General features: G+C 48.9%; 1 protein-coding gene across 1 annotated transcript in view; it reads right to left on the bottom strand.

Annotated features, from left to right (window-relative positions):
- The window catches only part of RPS6KA2 (ribosomal protein S6 kinase A2), a gene marked incomplete at its 3' end in the record, with an annotated part of 158,609 nt that overhangs the window by 70,996 nt on the left and 68,499 nt on the right, over positions 1–19,114 (bottom strand). The window contains exons 2-3 of the mRNA XM_082855962.1: positions 14,871–14,987; positions 9,196–9,277 (exon numbers count right to left, since the gene is read on the bottom strand). Of these exons, the coding sequence (XP_082712088.1) occupies positions 9,196–9,277; positions 14,871–14,987 (199 nt within the window). The remainder of the gene's footprint in view (positions 1–9,195; positions 9,278–14,870; positions 14,988–19,114) is intronic.

Below are 19,114 nucleotides of genomic sequence, written 5' to 3'. Positions count from 1 at the left end.
GAGAGCAAGTGCTTCATTTCTGACGCTGAGCACTTCAAGCTGCCTCTGGAGGCTAAGGATTCCAAGGGGTTTTGAGTCCCAAGACTCAGATGCATAAAAAAAAAAAAGCCCAGAGAGATGCTTCCTACATCCTTCCATTGCTGCCGTGCCAACGAGTTACAGAAATGGTGAGACACGCCAGCCTGAGGCGAAACGTCCCCAGTAGTCTGCCGCTGGGTGTTCTGGACCGGCGCAGGGTCTGGGGCCAGGCCACTGCCTCCCCGTGATATTTACTCTCTGGCATGAGACATGTGAGTCTGGAATCGAGCGGGGCTTGACCGTATAGATGGAAAAACCCAGATGTCCTAGACTATTCTGAGATTCACTAATAAACCGTAGATGTCGGTGATAAATTAACATCTGTTATACTTCACATCAACCCTGTACTTGTGGCTGACTCGCGACGCGAAGGATTAGAGTGACGTGCTTTCCATGGTTGCTTTGCTCTGTACGGAAACCTGCAGCTCCAGGTGCCGGCTGTGACCTTCCCGCGTCCTTCAGCCTTCCGGGCCCGGGGCTGCCCCTGGGGCTGACATGAAGGCGGGAGCGCCTGTAAATTCGTCCTACCTGAAGGGCACAGTTTCCTTCCCAGGAAAGTAGAGGATGAAGCCCACTGTGGGATTACCCTGCTGGACGTGACACACAACACAAAACCAGAGCTGCTTTCTGGAACCCCCCCCCACATTTTTCGGATCAGGCCCACGTCCCCAAGGCTTCCACGCCCCCCTCTCCATCAGACAACTTCAGGGGCACCTGCTCCCAGGTGCTCCTGTGGAACTGAAGGTGCAGGACATGCTACCCTGTTGATTTTCTTTCCTCAACCACGTGGCCTGTTCTGGACTTGTGGAGTTAAAAAGTTGGCTAATGCCCCTTGTGCCCTAACAAAAGGTCTCAACATCTGTAGCAAGTGACAAACCACAATGCACGCAGGTGCCTTTTGCCGGCCAGCCGACGGCTTGGCGCCCTGAGCGGATTTGAGCCTTGAGGCCTCCTGGGAGTTCCTGCATCCCCACCCTCTGCGAGTCACCACAACTCTCAGAAAAATGGTCCATACGATCTCCCAGAGCCAGTCGGGAAATGCTCATGAAACTGATCTTGAAGTGCGTGGCAACTGCAAGCTGCGTAAGAACCCCTGGTAAGAATAATTAACCTACTGTGGAGGATGGATTCACTTAGGAGAGCTCCACCTGCAGCGAGGCTGGGACCAAAATCCTCTCGCTAGAGTTGGACATCATTGCCTGTATTTGCCTGTTTTTAAATGACCTCCATCAATACACATTACTTTTACGCTACATTATATATCATGTCATATCATGTTACATTACGTTACATTACATTATATTCTACTATATAGAGACTGTATTTGAAAAGAAAATGAAGCGTAAGATAAAAACAAGTCCTATCGGTCACGGTGAAGATGAGAGATGGCCAGGTAGGAGGTACACCTTAGAAAAGCCCGGGGTCGCTGTGGACGGGGCTGCGACATCCCTCAGGGACCGCGTGGGCGCGGGACCGCACGCGCTGCATGCAGCCGTGCATCTGCAGGTGGCCGCGGTCACAGGGAGGCCTGAGCCTTTTAACTGGAGCCGGACACCAGGCTGGTGAAGAACTCAGGCTCTGCCCGGCTGAGTGACCATGCTTACTGCCTCCTGCCTCTGTCCACAAAAACCTGCCAGGTCTGCAGTTATATCCCAAGCGGTCTCCTGGATGCAGAATAAAAATCCACCTTCACACAATATCTTTGAACCTTCAAAGGTCTAATTCATAGCAAAGAGGGGCCTCCCGTGGGAAGTTGTGTTGCTAAACATTTGGTGACCAAAACTTTGTACTGCTCATCACTTCAGAGAAAAAAGGAAGAAAACCATGAATGATGAAAATTAAAACGTTAGCCACATTGATGATCATATCAGGCACAATTCCCCAAGATTTGTTGCTACACTAGATTATTTAAACCAAGACTGGGGCTTCCCTGGTGGCGCAGTGGTTGAGAGTCCGCCTGCCGATGCAGGGGACTCGGGTTTGTGCCCCGGTCCGGGAAGATCCCACATGCCGCGGAGCGGCTGGGCCCGTGAGCCATGGCTGCTGAGCCTGCGCGTCCGGAGCCTGTGCTCCGCAGTGGGAGAGGCCACAGCAGTGAGAGGCCCACGTACCGCAAAAAAAAAACCCCAAGACTGACATGGTTACTTAACTAACTTCTTTACCAGAGAATCCTTCTGTGGGTAAATCTTCAGCCCATTATGCTTTCATATTTACAGGCATTACAGATGCAAGTAGTGAAAAAAAAATCTATTTCCTACTTTTTCTCTACAATGTAAGAAATGCAATTCTGGTAGAAATGAACATATAAAGGACGCCAAGGCACACAGCCGGTGTATTACAACAAACCGGAGAGCTATTACTTAAGGATGATGTTTACATGTTACTTTTTGTCTTAGATCATCTACTGGGAAAACAGCTCCCCTGAATAGTAAATATCCCAGGGACAGCTGGATGAGGCTTCCTGATGAGGAAATGATGCCCTGGGAGTGGGGGGCACGGCTGGTCCCAGGTGCCCCCCTCCTGGGAGGGGAGAAACACGGGATGGAGACCTCGCCACCTCCAAATCATGTGATTCTGAGTGTGTGGCTTCACTGCATTGTGACTCAGTTTCCTCATTTGTAAAATGAGGATAAGGGCACTTAAAACCTCCCCTCCAGGAATTTGTAATCATCCCAACGTGAATTTGTCTTACCTCCCCTCCAGGAATCTGTAATCATCCCAACGTGAATCAAATGACATAAATGCAGCAGCCTGGAAATAACAGCTGTTCAAGCTAAGGCACCGATTACAGCTTAGTTTCTAAGTCAGTGTTTTTCAGACAAAGCATCTTGGTGTAAGAGGAAAGGAAATAAAGTGGGGCTGGAAGCCACATTCTGAGGTTTGAAACCAACCAGGCTAACTCTGACCAGGGGCTATTTCAAAACGTTGTAATCAGCGTGAACGTAATCCATGCATTTCTGTCCCGGTCACCCCGCACGCTCCCGCATTCCCTCCTGTATCTGCTGACATTCGAGTGATGGAATCAGAGCTCTACTTAAAGAAAGGACAGAGGAGTGACAGAAACTGGGCTCCAAAGGACAATCCGACAGGCTCAGAAAGCACCATTCGGGACCATTTGCGTCTTCTCTCCCAGCCAGGCTCTGGCAGTGACCCACACACAGCTGGCCAGAAACACCCGTGAAGTGACCGTTAACTGTCTATTAGTTCCTTACTAAACAAAGAGATTTTGCCAGAATAATATTTTCTTCCTTTAGAATCAACAGGACACAACTTCCTCCCTTCAAAGAAAGGAGCATGTATTACCTTTGGGCTTAGAAAGTTGACTTATAAGGAAAACGGCTGAAAAATTAGTTAGGCATGAGAACACAGATGAAGTCCTACCAGGAAGTTTTCATTGCGAAGACATATTTCACATAGAAGCTCTCTCCACATCGTGGAGCAGTGTTTCAATCCTCACTGAAACGAGAATTCTACACAAGGAGCCATCCTGGGGTGATGTTTGTGGTCCCCAGCAGGTGCCAGGCATCCTTGGTAACTAACACGATCACAGGCTCTTCACGTAGCGGGAGGAACCAGGGCCGAACAGAGACGTAAGTCTTTCTAACCAGATGGCAATTAACGCTCAACCCTCATCCTCGCCGCCCCCCTGCCCCCCACTTAATCAGACCTAAGCCAAACCTAGACCAGAAGAGTCCTAACACACCTCCAATGCCAGTTTTCATGGAGAAAATGACCAGAAATGAATACAGCTGACGGTGAACCTTGTACCAGCAGCACCTCATGTGCACTGACGGATCTAATCCTCACATCAACAAGGCTGTGAGGTAGATACTATTACTGACATCATCTCATTTAAGTAGGAGGAAACAGAGGCCAGGAGAGGTTCCCCAAGGTGACACGGCCAGTGGAGTCTAAGCCGGATGGGGTCCCAGGGTCCAGTGTCTGTGCTCCCAGCCACTGCATCAGGGTCCTCTTGCTGGCAATACCCTAGAGACACCCGGATACTCATGCCCAGACCACATCCAGACCAGGGGTTCGAGGAGTTGACCTGAAGTGACCCCAGCATTTTGTGAAAGTCCTGCAGGCCATTCCAGCTTGTGGCCCAGGCTGGAAACCACCTTATTAACGTGGGTGACAGTCCCCACTTACCAGCTCACTAAACAGGGGATGGAGATCAGGCTTGTGTTTTTTGGTTTTTTTTTTTGTTTTTTTTTTTTTGCGGTACGCGGGCCTCTCACTGCTGTGGCCTCTCCCATTGCGGAGCACAGGCTCCGGACGCGCAGGCCCAGCGGCCATGGCTCGCGGGCCCAGCCGCTCTGCGGCATGTGGGATCCTCCCGGACCGGGGCACGAACCCGTGTCCCCTGCATCGGCAGGCAGACTCCCAACCACTGCACCACCAGGGAAGCCCCACGCTGACAGTCTTTTAAACCAAATTCCTCTACAACACAAAGTGGGGCGTCACCCTTTGGAATTCATGATGTTTGGAATTCCTTACGGAGAACTGTCACCTGCGATAATTCAGTGCTGAGTCACGAATACAGAAACTTTGTGAATCAGAGACACTGAACACTCTGAAAGGGTCCTTAAGCGACGGGGGCACAAGCAGCGCCATCCATGCTCGCGAGGGGGGCTGCGGGTCAGGCTGGGGGTGGCTCACGCCTGCCTGCTCGTCACACTGTCAGCTGCTTCCGCCGTTGACACTTGCCTTAGAAATGGCGTGCCACCTCTTTAAAGAAAGGCGGGGGCAGGCCCCTGACCCCTCCAAACCCATTTAAAGGAGAAACAGAGCTGTCAGAGACCATTATCCGTTTGCCAAGTTATTTGGAATCCAAATGACGACGACGCTCCCTTCTGTACACGGGACAGCCATCAAGTTTCTGAGAAACCATCCGGAGGTTTGCAGTCATTGCTGTGGGTCCTCTGCCCCCCTCTCCGTTTTCCCCTCTTCAAAATAATTTCACTATTGAAGTTCCTGGTCTGCACTCCTGGAGGGCGCCGCTCTCACCCACATTTCTTTTCTAACCCGTTCTTCTGATTCACTAATGAGCCTAAAAACTGGTGATGCTTTGAGGATGGAGAATGGCTTACGAATATTCGAATCTCTCAGGCTAACAGAATGCAGAGGTGTTGGAGACAAAACAAATCTAAACAACTGGCTTCTTTCACAAGGGAGGAGAAAAGAAGGTCTAGAAAGCTCCGAAGGCCCCCCCCGTGGCTCAGAGACCTGGCCTCCGTGCTGGACGTCCTTGGTCCTCCTATCGTGGGTCCAAGCACCACCTCACACAAAGGACTGTTTTGTAAATCTTCTATATCTTCTCTTAGGGAAATAAGTTCTGACTGCACGTCTGGGGAAAAAAATCTGTTCTTTAGTGATGGACCATTTTGAAAAGCTAAAATAGTAGATGATACAAAATAACGTTTGGTTCAAAAGCTGGCTTGTAAGGAGCGCTCGGAAGTGGGAAATTCTTCTGACTTCACGCTTCTAAGTTCTACGCTTATATGGCTCGTTCTCACAACGTAAAAATGATTTTACATAGTCAAGCGTATTGTTCTGGAATGCTACACAAAAAACTATATTATACAAAGTCAAACATGTTCTGTTTGTTTAAAAGTTGAAATACAGAACACAGAGAAGAAAATAAAAGCTCCCAATAATCCTGTGAGTGTTTTCGTTTTGGCCTATTTCCTACATGCATGACATATATTCAGTATTCGCACACACACAGGCATCTACCTGTACACGTGGAGGCATGCGTGCATTTAACAACATCACTGTCGTTCTGTAACACAGCTTTATATCCCGCCTAATCCATGTAACCTTGTATCAGGAGCACTTTCTCAAGGACACTGGATTGGATCATAAACAACCGTGGAGACTTGCGTTCCCGTGGGAGCTGAGATCACCGAGATGAGGGTTTTCACACGCGCTAAGAGGTCAAGGCTGAGGCCGATGGACGGGCTGAACAAGGGCAGCGCCGGCCCAGCTCCTGGCTCTCTCTCACGCCTCCAGAGCAGGGTGAACACACAAGTTCCCCCACGGTTCCAATTTCTCTCCCACTTCTCCCTCTTCCTCCTTTGGGGGCAGGAGAGGGTGAGATGGTATTTGATGGGAAAGAAGGAACAGTTACAACTTGAGGAGAAAGGGGACAATTTAAGGGCACTGAGCACGTGCTGGTGAGGTTATCAGATGTGCTGATGGAAGGTGAGATGGGCGGGGGATCTCACCAGGAACAATCTGGTCAGAGGATGAGCTGACATGGCTTCTGCTTCGACCTGCCTCATCTTCAACCACAGGGAGCTGCCCGCTCTGTGTCTGAGAGAGTAAACCTCCATGCTTTGAGGATGAAAGAGTGGGTTTTAGCAAATGGCCATGTTACGTACCAGCTGTTCATTTTAAAAATAACAGCTTTACCGAGATTTAATTCATGTACCACTCAATCCACCCAACGTGCACAATTCGATAGTTTCTGGAATATTCAGAGCTGTGCAACCATCACCACAGTCAGTTAGAAAACATCTTCATCACCCCCAAAAGAAACCCCATAGTCACTAAGCCACCCCATCTCCCTAACGCCCCAGGCCCCGGCAGCCACTCAGCTGCTTTCCGTCTCTGGATTCTCCTCTTCTGGATTTTCACATAAATGGAGTCCACAGTATGGGAGACTTTGGCTTCTTTGTACCCAGCGTAATGTTTTCAAGGCTCCTCCAGGCTGTGGCATGCATCAATATTTCATTTCGTTTTATTGCCAAATAATATTCCGCTGTATGCATGTACCATACTTTATCCATGAGTTCATGGATATTTGGGGCTTTTCCACTTTTTGGCTGCTGTGAATTAGCTAGTGCTGCTATGAACATTCATGTACACGTTTTTGTGTAGACGTATGCTTTTGCTTCTCTTGGTTATACCTAGGCTAGAACAGTTGCGTCATGTGGTAGCTCTATTTAACTTCTGAGGCAGTACCAGAGAAGCTGTTCACTTTTTTAGACAGTCCGATGACCTTGAACTAACATATGTTTAATGTGATTTTCTATTGCTATGGAACTACTGTTTAGTGAAGAGATTATTTTATTCAATGTTGGGGATAGAAAGTCAAAACCTGCTTTGTTTCCTATACATCTTTTAACGAACAATTCTTTAAAATTATATTATTATGAGGATCTTGGACTATTTGGCCACGATCAATCGACAAACAATTTTAGAAATATTATTATAGCTACAATAAAAAAAGTTCACTATAAATAGCACGGTTTAAATTATGTTGTTGAATTTAAAACTCCAGTGTCAACAATAAACTATAAAACCAAAACTATTTCATAAAACCCAAAACTTTTGTGTACAGAAGAATTACTGGGACAGTTTGTTAGAAAACTCAAATTCTAGGCTCTGCCCCAAGAGACTACAATCCAGTAGGCCAGAAGTGGGGCCTTGGGATCTATTTTTAACAACTTTCCCCAAACACACGTAGGTGATTCTGATGTAGGCTCCAGTCTGGCCAAAGTGGGCAGTTTTTGTATTTTCTTTCACGGGCTGTGCTGACAATGTCAACTTGATTGCTGTTTTCTATAGAAATATTTACCCATCCTTTAAGAATTGTCTTGCTCACCTTCTAAATCCTTTTTTTTTTTTTTTTTTTTTTTTTTTTTTGCGGTACGCGGGCCTCTCACTGCTGTGGCCTCTCCCATCGCGGACGGAGCACAGGCTCCGGACGCGCAGGCTCAGCGGCCATGGCTCACGGGCCCAGCCGCTCCGCGGCATGTGGGATCTTCCCGGACCGGGGCACAAACCCGTGTCCCCTGCATCGGCAGGCGGACTCCCAACCACTGCGCCACCAGGGAAGCCCTCTAAACCCTTTTTGAATGGCCTCATGTGGAAGAACTCTTTCTTCCCTTGTATCTAAAATGTTTAGGTCTATATATATTTGGTCTATGCATTTACTGTTCTATATTATTGGTTCTATGTGGTTCAAAATAGATCTTATTTACCAGCTGGACAGTAAGTGACTTGAAGGCAGAGAATGACATATTTTTGTGCTGTCCCCTGCATGTAGGTGCTGAAGACACTATGATATAAGACCTAAAAATTCGACAGCTGCCTTGACATCTCTGAGTTTCATGGGCCCCAAAGGCTTAACCATGAGTTCCCCTGCCCTTGACAGATAAGCCCCCCATCTAGCAGGAAAGGCTCCCCACCCTGCTGGTTCCCTGTAAGCCAGACCAGCTGTACCCCATCTGGTCTTTAACCTAACATGTTCAGTTCCCTGCCAGCTCACAGAACTATTCGAACAAGCCCATCACATCTTCCCTGGAACCAGGGGCCACCCCTCCCTCTTGTTACTACAAAGCCTGAATCTCACAGTCCCTGCAACCCACTCTGCTCCTGTGCAGCCCCTCGTGGCCCAGCATGCTGTGCGGTGCCCTCCTCCCCCAGTGATGAGTACAGGTGACTGATAAACTCTGTCGTCTCACCTGCCCGGGAGAGGTGTTGCGTGCCCAGCCTCTAGCACTATTTAGGACACGGGTCCCTCCCTCACCAATGGGTGAATAGGAGGTGGTCAGAGCTGATGTAGTTGGTGCTCACCATACGTACTGCTGGCTAAATGACCCTGAGCTTAGAATAGAGATTTTAGATAATAGCTTACCTTGACCTGCGTTATGTGCGTATACTTTTCTGGAAGGGAGGAGTATAGAAGCAGGGAATCAGGTGTGGGACTGAATTTCTAAAACCCAGTCCGGGGGAAGAAAGGGAAATAATACAGCCGTGAATTACATTTTGTTTAAAACTGAGCAATCCAGTCTGAAGGATGAATTTAGGCTGATTTGTTGCCCAATACAGCCAAAACAACCTCTTTTGCTTTCCTCCTCAGTGCTCTTTTCCCCAAATGGTACGTTACAGCAGAGCATATGTGGAGGATGGTATTTACACAATATGGCCTTCCCTCTGAAGAGCGTGGAAATCGTGCAGGGCTCTGTTAAATACTCAGGGGTATGCTTGTATTGTGTATTATCGATCAGAGAGTAACACGTCGACATACAGAAATCATGCAATACTAAACGGAATGTCTATTTCCCCCAATAACAACAGTTACGTGGCTCCCCCTCTGTGACCTCTCACCTTTCAAGGTGGCCTTCTTCAGAACCTTCATTGCGTAGAGCTGCCCAGCATCCGACCCCTTGACCTTCCTCACCAGGAACACCTGGTGAGAAAGAGCACACAGAACACCTGCAGTTGATACGACTGTAAATTCACTTTCCTTATTTGATTTGACACGGGGATACACAGGGAGCTTAGGAAACTCCAATAAAATGAATACACTGTAGGAAAAACCTAACTGTAAAATCTTCTCCAACATCTGGGATGTCAGGAAAAGTTCATCTAACTTATTACAACCCTGTGAGAAGCCGTGTTACGTGTTCGTATGAAGAATCACATTTGTTTTCGGCACCACTCACTTTCTACGAAACATTTTAGATCAGAGGGAATAGCACCCTCCTTTGGAAAAAAGACCAGTTGTACAGAAAAACAAACACTATTCAGAAGTTTTCAGGGAGGTCATTTGGTTTATTGTAAATATGCCCAGTAAATCCCCAAGGCAAAGGCCACCCTGAGAGTCACTGCCAACCACACAGGACACTCTGACTCTCAAGATGAGCCGGGCTCTCTTATTTTGAGCTTTCTTCACCCAAATTTCAGCTTTGAGTAGCTTAAGTTTACAGCTGGAGTTGGTTTCTAAATGGCTCTTACATAATCTCATGTGGACACAACATCTGCTGGGATACATTGTGACGTGTATCGTGGAGGAAAAGACAATTGTTGGAGAGGCTGAGCTTAAAAGACACATTCATAGTTGTTGAACAAAATTAGTAAAAAAACCGACCAACCAACCTGGGGTATCCGTTACGAACAGAACACCTTTCACGCAGACGAAACAACAGTATTTGCTTTTCCTAACAGTATTTACCATAGATGCAAAAATCTGCTATCATGACAGAGACGCGGGTGCAGACGACATGTGTGTCCAGAGGCACAGGTGCTGCCGCGCGTGTGCTTGCAGCTTCACCGCGTGCAGTCGCCACGGATCGCGTTCAAACCCACAGGGGCTGCGGGACAGAGTGATCTACCCACCGTACTGCAGTGAAGACGACTCATTAGCCCCAAGACGAGGCATTCGTCATGGGAACGCTAGTGACGAGAGTAAAACCCTTCTTTCAAAACAAGGGGACAACGGAGAAAAATGAGGACAGGTATATGCAGGATGTGCGTTCAGAAGGTCGAGCCTTTGGAATACCCAGAGTCGGTCTTCTCTGTCCCCCTTTTCATTCCTTTCTCCGCCTCTTCCCCACAATATAAGGGGCGTCCGTAGGAACTCACACATGAATATGTATATGAGGTACATGCGTGGATTCAGAAGTAGGGAAGACTGTCCACTCAAGTCCACACGGAAGGGCGTGCTCACATGGCATCTGACCATGATGGTTCAGTTTCAAGGATGCAAATCTTGCATGGATCGCTTCTCATGAACCTGTTTTCTTTTATTGCAACTCAGGTTTTATTAATAAAAATGAGATGATGGATAATAATGGCTATCTATATTCATCTGTTTTAAAAAGGAGTTCTACTTTGATTTTCAAAAGAACAGGAAAAAAACCTCCACACTACCAATATTTGTCAGGCTCCTGCCACACGCCAGGTCCTGCAAGAAACGCCCTACAGCAAGCAGAGCACCCAACAGGAGACAAACGCATTTCGAGAGAAACAACAAAAATACGGTAACAATTGACTTAAAAGTGGATTTAATACGAGTGAAGAGCTTGTCTCTGTCTGCCCGGGGAGAGCCCTCCCGTCCGAGGCATCCCGTACCTCTCGCCTCTTCATCCTTATGTGATTCAGGAACACATGCTAATGTAGTGAGATAAGTTCCCAAACGACCGGACCATTTCAGCAAAGACAGCTGCCGAATCTCTGACACTTAACCCCGGGGACTTCTCACATGCTCCCGCGTTTTATTTTTAGAGCTGCTTCTTCAGCAGCTCAGCCGGGACCCTGCAAAGCCCTTCCGTGAGCACACGTGGCGACAGATGCGTGTCACCCGAAGCTGCCCTAGTCTCCGTGTATTACCGCGATCAGCCCAATCACTACCTCATTCTCTGAGGAAGATTTTCAACTCTGTCTCAGAACTGGAACCTGGCAACTGGTCTGCAGCGTCCCCTCAACACACCAGCCTGGCAACTGGTCTGCAGCGTCCCCTCAACACACCAGCCTGGCAACTGGTCTGCAGCGTCCCCTCAACACACGAGCCTGGCAACTGGTCTGCAGTGTCCTCCCAGCGCACGACCCAAGTGCATGGCGGCCATGCGCTTCCAGAGGACGCCAGGGTACCAACCTTCCCCCCAGAGGAAGACATTTACAGATAGTCACGGGGGAGCAAGGACGTTTCTCATTGGGGTTTGATCCCACCTCAGAACACGGGATCACAGTCCGGTCCTTATCTGCCTGGGGAGACCGAGGGGCGGGAGACGAGCCAGGGAGGGGGCAAAGGCGTTGGTTCCACCTTCCTTGAAGGTCTCGGGGAACATCTGGGCAGCGCCACGCATTTTAACACTCGGACACCCTCTGCCCCATTCCTCAGCGTGTTTCACTGCCTTCCCACCGCCTGCTTGACCGATAAGGATACTGTCTTCCTCTGCTCCCAAGCACTACCGACCCCCTGCTCGCCGGCCATCACTGAAATAATCATGGTCTGACCAAATTACTAATGGCCAGAAACTGTCCCCATTATTCCCAGCAAGTTCCTTCGGCAAACGGGCTACTTGGCTCCCTGGGCTCTGCAGGGCGGAGCGTGGGGATGGCAGTGCACGCTGCCCCTTGTGTGGTCCCGTCTGGGGACAGTCCTGAGGCCGCCAGCCTCCAACATCCCTGTGACAGACCCTAACCCGAAGCCGGGGCCCCCCTTGGGGTTGAGCGCTGCTCCTTTCCAGCAACGATCTTCCGGCTGCACAAGGGGAGAGCGGGGGCTGAGGAAGGGGGGTGAAGGGTGCGGGCGGAGGACAGTCACTTGGGGGATTCCCAGCAGCAGGCACGAGCGAGGAGGTCTTGGTGGCGTTTTATCCATTTCCGCGTCTCCAACGGCTGCAGTCACTGAAGAGGTGACAGAAAGAACACAGGGACCCGGTGGGGGGCGAACGTGAGCCCGGAGCCCAGGTTCACGCCAGCTCCCTACTCTCTGGAGTCTCTGCAAGAGACGTCTGTGTAACAGGAGCTTCCTGCAGGATGCAAACACGTAGTCGTGCCCTTCTTCTCTCTTACCGAGAGCAAAAGGAAGACACTCCTGCATAAGGACATGTGATTTCCATTTAGAGATGAAGAATAAAATAATATGGGCGGTAGGACATATGGATTTCCCCTCTTGTCGTTAGTTCGGCTTTTATAAAACATTCATAACAAACACTGCTGTGTGGACACAAAAGATTTGTCATCGTGGTTCTCTAGTGCCCACCGTTCCCAGGGGACCTCCGGGTGGCGCTTTCCAGAGCCCTGCTGGGTCGGCACAGCAGCCTCGTCCACCGGGAGCCCTGAACCTCACCTCCAGTGTCCGCGACGGTCCTGGTCCGGTGACCAGGTCCAACACACGGGCAGTGGTTGAGCTCGTGAGTCAGTAGTTAATGGAGGTTAAACATCTGTGGGCATTGCCACTCCTCTTCCCTTTATTTCTCTTCACTTACTTACTTGAATTTTAATCTCTTAATTTATCTCTTTATTTATTAATATCAGAAGATATTAATCTTTTAAACTTTACTTTTTTATGCCTCATACAATGATGGCTGGGAAGGAAAAGTGTGGAGTGTTACGAAGCTTATCATTCCAAGGGGATTCCGCCCAACACCAGGATTTCGCTGGTTTCCCAAAGATTTTTTTTTTAAATCAAAATTGAAATTCAAACTTTGCAGGGAATTGGAACAATTCTTTTCTCCTTTCATTTTTAACGCCCAGATCTCTGAGCAGCGCATCGTCAACGTAGCTTTTGTTCAGTCGAGTTTTGCACGGACAGGCTCAGATCCATTTTCCTTGAGCTCAGAAGGCATTTTCCACCTCTGCTGCTTCCAGACACCCTGGCGGGAGGGCGCTCAGTGAAATCAGGGTCCTGAAATAGGCCAGGGCATCAGCCAGTGCCCACCCAGCAACGCTGGGCCCCGCCTGCGAGGTGGGTCCCCATCTCCATCGCTGGGGACAGAGGTGATTCAGCTGCACTGGTCTTGTGTGTCCTCAAGAAGCAACTCGTGGGCAGCGTCTCTGAAAGGGAGCAAGGGGCACCCTGCTCGTCCCTATTTCCACGTCATGGTTCTTAGAGAAAGACTTATGCCGCTTCATCTTTTTCCAACATTTCTAGTTAATGGGAAGACAGTCCATTACCACATAAATAGGTGTTGCTATGTCCCTATGTTTTAGTAACAGCTTTTCACCCTGAGAGCCTGAAATCTTCATCTCCCTACTTTCATAAATGCCTTATAAACCATATGAATAGCCATTTTTGGAGGCCACAACATTTTGAACGCTGGTAATTTCATATGGTTCAAACGAACATGTCTGTAGATCCATTAGTATAAACACATGTTCCATACCACATTGTGTGCAAAAGAAAAAATAAAATAAAAAAACATTCTCCCTTTTAAGAATGGCAAAAGAGAGGTTTCACAAACAATCAAATTTTCGTGGTCTGTAAGAGATTATCTAGAACATCACTAACAAACTATTAATCCTACGTGAAATCGACATGCACTGGACTTCATCTTGGCACAAAGTCCTATGAAGACTGGGGAAATTTGGTGAATGTCCACATACCACATATACAAAAATAGTTACTTTAAAAAGCCAGGACTCTGTTCTGCTTAAACTCTAGGAAAGGTTGGCTTCGTGGTTTACCTCAGGCCCTCATGTTCTAGAAATCGTAAGTCTGTATAATTTCTAACAGTTACACCAAGGACGTAGAGATATTAGCACTGCCCTGGAATAACTCACTTATCCTCGTGAAAGATGTATTGACATCGTGCCGTATGTGGATGTGGCCCTATATAAAGAGACAACTATTTCTCATCTCCTGAGAGAAATCAGTTTTCATTTTAATTTGAAGGTGAAAAAGAAAGGAAACGAAAAATTCTAGTGCACAGATTCATCGCAGACGATTGCTAGACGTCTAGGAGTCATGTCTTATTTAATCCATAGAATAATTATAGAAAGTAGTTCACACGATGTCCCTTTCATAGATGGGGGAACTGAGGCTTGGACAGGCAGAGTATCTGCACAGTTTACACGGAGGGTGAGGGGAGCCAGCCTGCAGTCCCAGCCTCCTTGACTCCTTGGTGACGGTCACATGAACCGGTCCCGAAGGGCGCTGCCTTCTCTGTTCCTTTCTTCCTTGTTCTCCTACTTTTTCCTTCTTTTTGAGAAATACTTGTGGGGTATGCACTTCTAAGAAGATGCACGGCTCAAGTTCAAGGACCCTAGCCAGCACGGTGATACGCTAAAGGCCCACGGAAGCTACAGGAGAGGGAAGGTGTGTGGTGTCCCTAAGCTCAGCTCCATGGTCACGGGCTTCAGCCACCACGGGGCCCACCATGTGGGCGCTGCCTGTACTTCTCATTCCCTCAGCTTGGGGCCGCCTCTCCCTTGGGCTCAGGAGGCACCTCTGCCGTCTCCTTCACCAGACATTCAAGTGCTTCGCCCTGACGTGCGGGACCAGCCCCACCCAGTGGAATGCGACCCACTTGGAGGGAACCATGGACCTAACTTACCTTTCCATAGGACCCTTGTCCCAAAACTTTTAACAGTTCAAACTGGGAAGGGTCGGCCTTTTCAAAGCCTGCTTTCACATGATGACTGATGTCAATCTCCTTCACGATGCCCTCTTCCTGCAAGAGAAAAATGACAACAATACAAATCAAGGGGTTCCTCTGGATTCGTCCTCTGAAGGTACAACAAGTCGGGTACGTTACGGATTTTCAGGATAGGAGCTTAAAGCGGTGACACCACAGAGCTTTACAAAATCAACCTGCTTTTTACACCAAGGATTCCACTCGTGAGCCTGTAACTGCTTCCTTTCCCCATGGAGTTGTGTCACGTGGTCTTACCAATATCTCAGTGAAATCCATTCTGCTTCTTATCAGTTTGGGCAAAATTTTGGACAGGGAGGAATGCGGGAACCATGGAACAAAACGAACCTCTGAGAATCTGTCTTAACGTCTACACTGCTGTGGTCAAAAAGGTTATCAGGGGCTTCCCTGGTGGCGCAGTGGTTGGGAGTCCGCCTGCCGATGCAGGGGACGCGGGTTCGTGCCCTGGTCCGGGAAGATCCCACGTGCCGCGGAGCGGCTGGGCCCGTGAGCCGTGGCCGCTGAGCCTGCGCGTCCGGAGCCTGTGCTCCGCAACGGGAGAGGCCACGACAGTGAGAGGCCCGCGAACCGCAAAAAAAAAAAAAAAAAAAGGTCACCAATAGGGATCCACAGGCAGAAGTAATCTGTGAATGCAGTTTTTTTCCTCCTCCTTCTTATAATTCTACTCTCCCTTATATTTTTGCCAGAGCTAATGCAAAGAATGATTCATTGCCATCCCAGAGCTTATATTTCAGAAGAAGCAGTCAGATAGGATTTCCTGCCAGTCCAGAAGCCTTCCCAGTAGGAAAAAAAAAGGCCTTGATCTTTAAATTAAAACACTGGCAGTAATCACTACAAATTCTCATCAGAGAACTACCTGTCCCCAGAGACGTACTGCTTCCCCTGTAAGGGGGTAAGCCACCTATCCACCACCAGCTATTTGACGTGGAAAAACTGGAAAGTAGGTGTCTTTCCGTGGGGAGGTGCATGAGGTCACTCGACCTGCTGTGACCCCCTCGGCAGGCAGGTGACCCAGCTCCTGCAGTGCAGCATCCCCGGAGGGGTCCGTGCCCCGGACCCCAGGATTCCCGCCCAGGGCCCCGCTTCACCCCTCCTGTGAACAAGCAGCCCAGCACCCAGGCCATCAGGTCTCCCCAGCCCAGCGCATCCCACCAACACGTCAGCATTCGCCTTCCTGAGTCACCACTGCCCGAACATGTCGACTCAAAGGCTTAGAAGCAGATCTCTCTTAACATTTCACTTTGTGTAGATTCTTGCTGTCCAAGTATTTACAGCAAACGCACTCAAAGCACATACCTAACCCCCTCCTCGGGACGGGCGTTAAAACCTCAGGCTGCTCCCTGATAACGCTGCAACGCAGTTAATGTCCCATTTAAAATCAGTAAGGTCTTGAACAGCAAAGACTCAACTACCCACAGAAAAAGGACCCAAGCGTTTCACACTTTCGATTTTAGGGCTCTGCACTCATAGCGACATTTTGCCTTGAACTTGCCTGAGATATTTTGCTTTCCTCTTTCCCAAGAATTAAAAAAAAAAAAAGAAAGAAAGAAAACAAAGAGAAAAGGTCTGGAATCCAACGCTGATTGCTGTGTGCACAGGAAACACCCAGATGGGAGCACGGGGAACGTGCCCGGGCTTGTCTGCTTCTAACTGTTTCCAGACTGGACAGTGATATCTTCTGAATCATTTTGTGACTATTGCCTTAAAGGGCAACCAGATATAAAACAGTGTCTGTGCTTCATTTTGGAATAAATGCTTTTCCCTTTTATGAGGCAGGTCATTTTTTCTAGAATTCTATGTGGATTTTAATGCCATTCCCTTAAGAAAATAAAGTCTGTTCCCTCTACATATAGCACTAAAAATTTGGTTTGTAGCATAACTCCTATGAAAGAGTATTTTTTTAAATAACTCGAGAAATCTGTGGGGAGAACCTGGTGTCATGGTCAGGCCCTTGCTCTGTAAGCAAGGATTTCAAAAATGTTCTAATGCGAGAGAGGAAAACTAGAGAAATGACATCAACATAGGACAAAATAATTTATGACAGTGAATTTTAGACTCCCTGTTGAAATTCTGACAGATGGAGGAAATTCCTGTGCAGGTATTAGAGACACAGGGGCAGTGATGGAAACGGCCGGAGGGGACCCGTCGCGGTGCCCTCCGTGCTCTGCCCGCACCGAAGTCACCCTGGAAGGTAATTTCCTCTGTTCTGAATCATCCGCTTTTCATGTCATTAAAGGGAGAATATTTATGAAAAGTAAACGCAGATTAAAAGTTGTGAAATATTCAATGTTCATTGCAGCTCTATTTACAATAGCCAGGACATGGAAGCAACCTAAGTGTCCATCGACAGATGAATGGATAAAGAAGATGTGGCACATATATACAATGGAATATTACTCAGCCATAAAAAGAAACGAAATTGGGTTATTTGTAGTGAGGTGGATGGACCTAGAGTCTGTCATACCGAGTGAAGTAAGTCAGAAAGAGAAAAACAAATACTGTATGCTAACACATATATATGGAATCTAAAAAAAAAGAGGTTCTAATGAACCTAGGGGCAGGACAGGAATAAAGATGCAGACGTAGAGAATGGACTTGAAGACACGGGGAGGGGGAAGGGTAAGCTGGGACGAAGCGAGAGAGTGGCATGGACATATATACACTACCAAACGTAAAATAGATAGCTAGTGGGAAGCAGCCGCATAGCACAGGGAGATCAGCTCGGTGCTTTGTGACCACCTAGAGGGGTGGGATAGGGAGGGTGGGAGGGAGGGAGACACAAGAAGGAGGGGATATGGGGATATATGTATGTGTATAGCTGATTCACTTTGTTATACAGCAGAAACTAACACACCATTGTAAAGCAATTATACTCCCATAAAGAGGTTTAAAAAAACACGTTGTGAAATATTAATGACAAAGACGTAGAAAATAAGAATCGGGCAAGTGTTAGCTTTGTCTCCAAAAAAGGGGGACAAGGTCATTCTACAAATCACTGATCTGCACGCAGAATATCACTTCTCAGAAAGAGCAAAGAATAAGTTATTGAACAGGTGACTCGTGAAAGTGCAGAAAAGAACAAGGAAATCACTGAAACGCTGACTCTCTTTGGGCAAGTCCTGCCACGCTAACCCCGTCCCACTCCGGGCGCGGTTAACGCAGCGGTGGCCGGAGAACTGCAGCCTGGCTTTCGGGGGTCCCGCTGGGAGCTCAGGTCGGCAGAGGCCGACATCTCGAGGCATCTCCCATCAGGGCACCACGGCTCCCTCTTCTAGACCCCAAAACAGGACGTCCTCGCCAGGGAATGACATCTTGTTCCAGAGGCTGTGGCCGTGGTGCCCCTGCATCAGAACCACCAGGGAACTCGTTAAAAATGCAGATTCCAGGCCCGGGGCGGGACTACGGAGCCTGGAATCTCTGCGAAGGGCGGGGCTTCACCTCGAGCCCCACTCCCCGTCCTGCTGGGTGGTTCCCTGCAGCACACAAACAGGCTGTCCTGTCCGCATGCTTCTCAGGAAACACAGACTGCGTGGTCCCACCGCCGCCCACCAGCTCTTTGAAGGGATTTCCACACTCGCTGCCCCACCTCCCTCCTCTCCTCTCTCACACCCACTGCCACCCACTCTCTTCACCTCATCAAGTCATTAAAACCCTCCACAGGGCTCACCCCAGGGCTCAGACCTCAGAGTCCGCGCACTGGGCACCACCCATCACCCCATCTTCCTCGAAACGCTTCCCTCACTTGGATTCCGGGACATCACGCCCCCCGGGTCTCCCGACACCCCCTCTCTCCCGTCTCCTTATCTCCCTGTCTCCCAACATCCCCTGGACATGGGCTCTTCTTCCCCGTCATCACCCCCTCGGGACCTAGTCCTGTCTCGGGGCTTTGTGTTACCGTCTGAACACCGACAGCTCTCAGGTCTGGACCTGCGCCCAGAACTCCAGACGTGAGGCTCATCCCCGGTGAGGTCCTGAGTGTGCGCGTGTAGTCGGGGAGACCTCAGGGGCCGGGAGCCTCCCGGGGCCTCCGCTCCATGCGGGCAGGGGAGAGGGCTACGGGGCAAACCTGGCATTTGTCGCTGGCCCTCTGCCCTGTCAGCTGCTCTGACCTGGGGCCTGGCCTCTGAGTACTTCCTACCACTTCC

The sequence above is a fragment of the Leucopleurus acutus genome, assembly GCF_964270905.1.
Source record: "Leucopleurus acutus genome assembly, chromosome: 15".
NCBI classification, from domain to species: domain Eukaryota; kingdom Metazoa; phylum Chordata; class Mammalia; order Artiodactyla; family Delphinidae; genus Leucopleurus; species Leucopleurus acutus.
The sequence above is the reverse complement of the archived record's forward strand: the minus strand, read 5'-3'. Positions and strand labels throughout refer to the sequence as shown.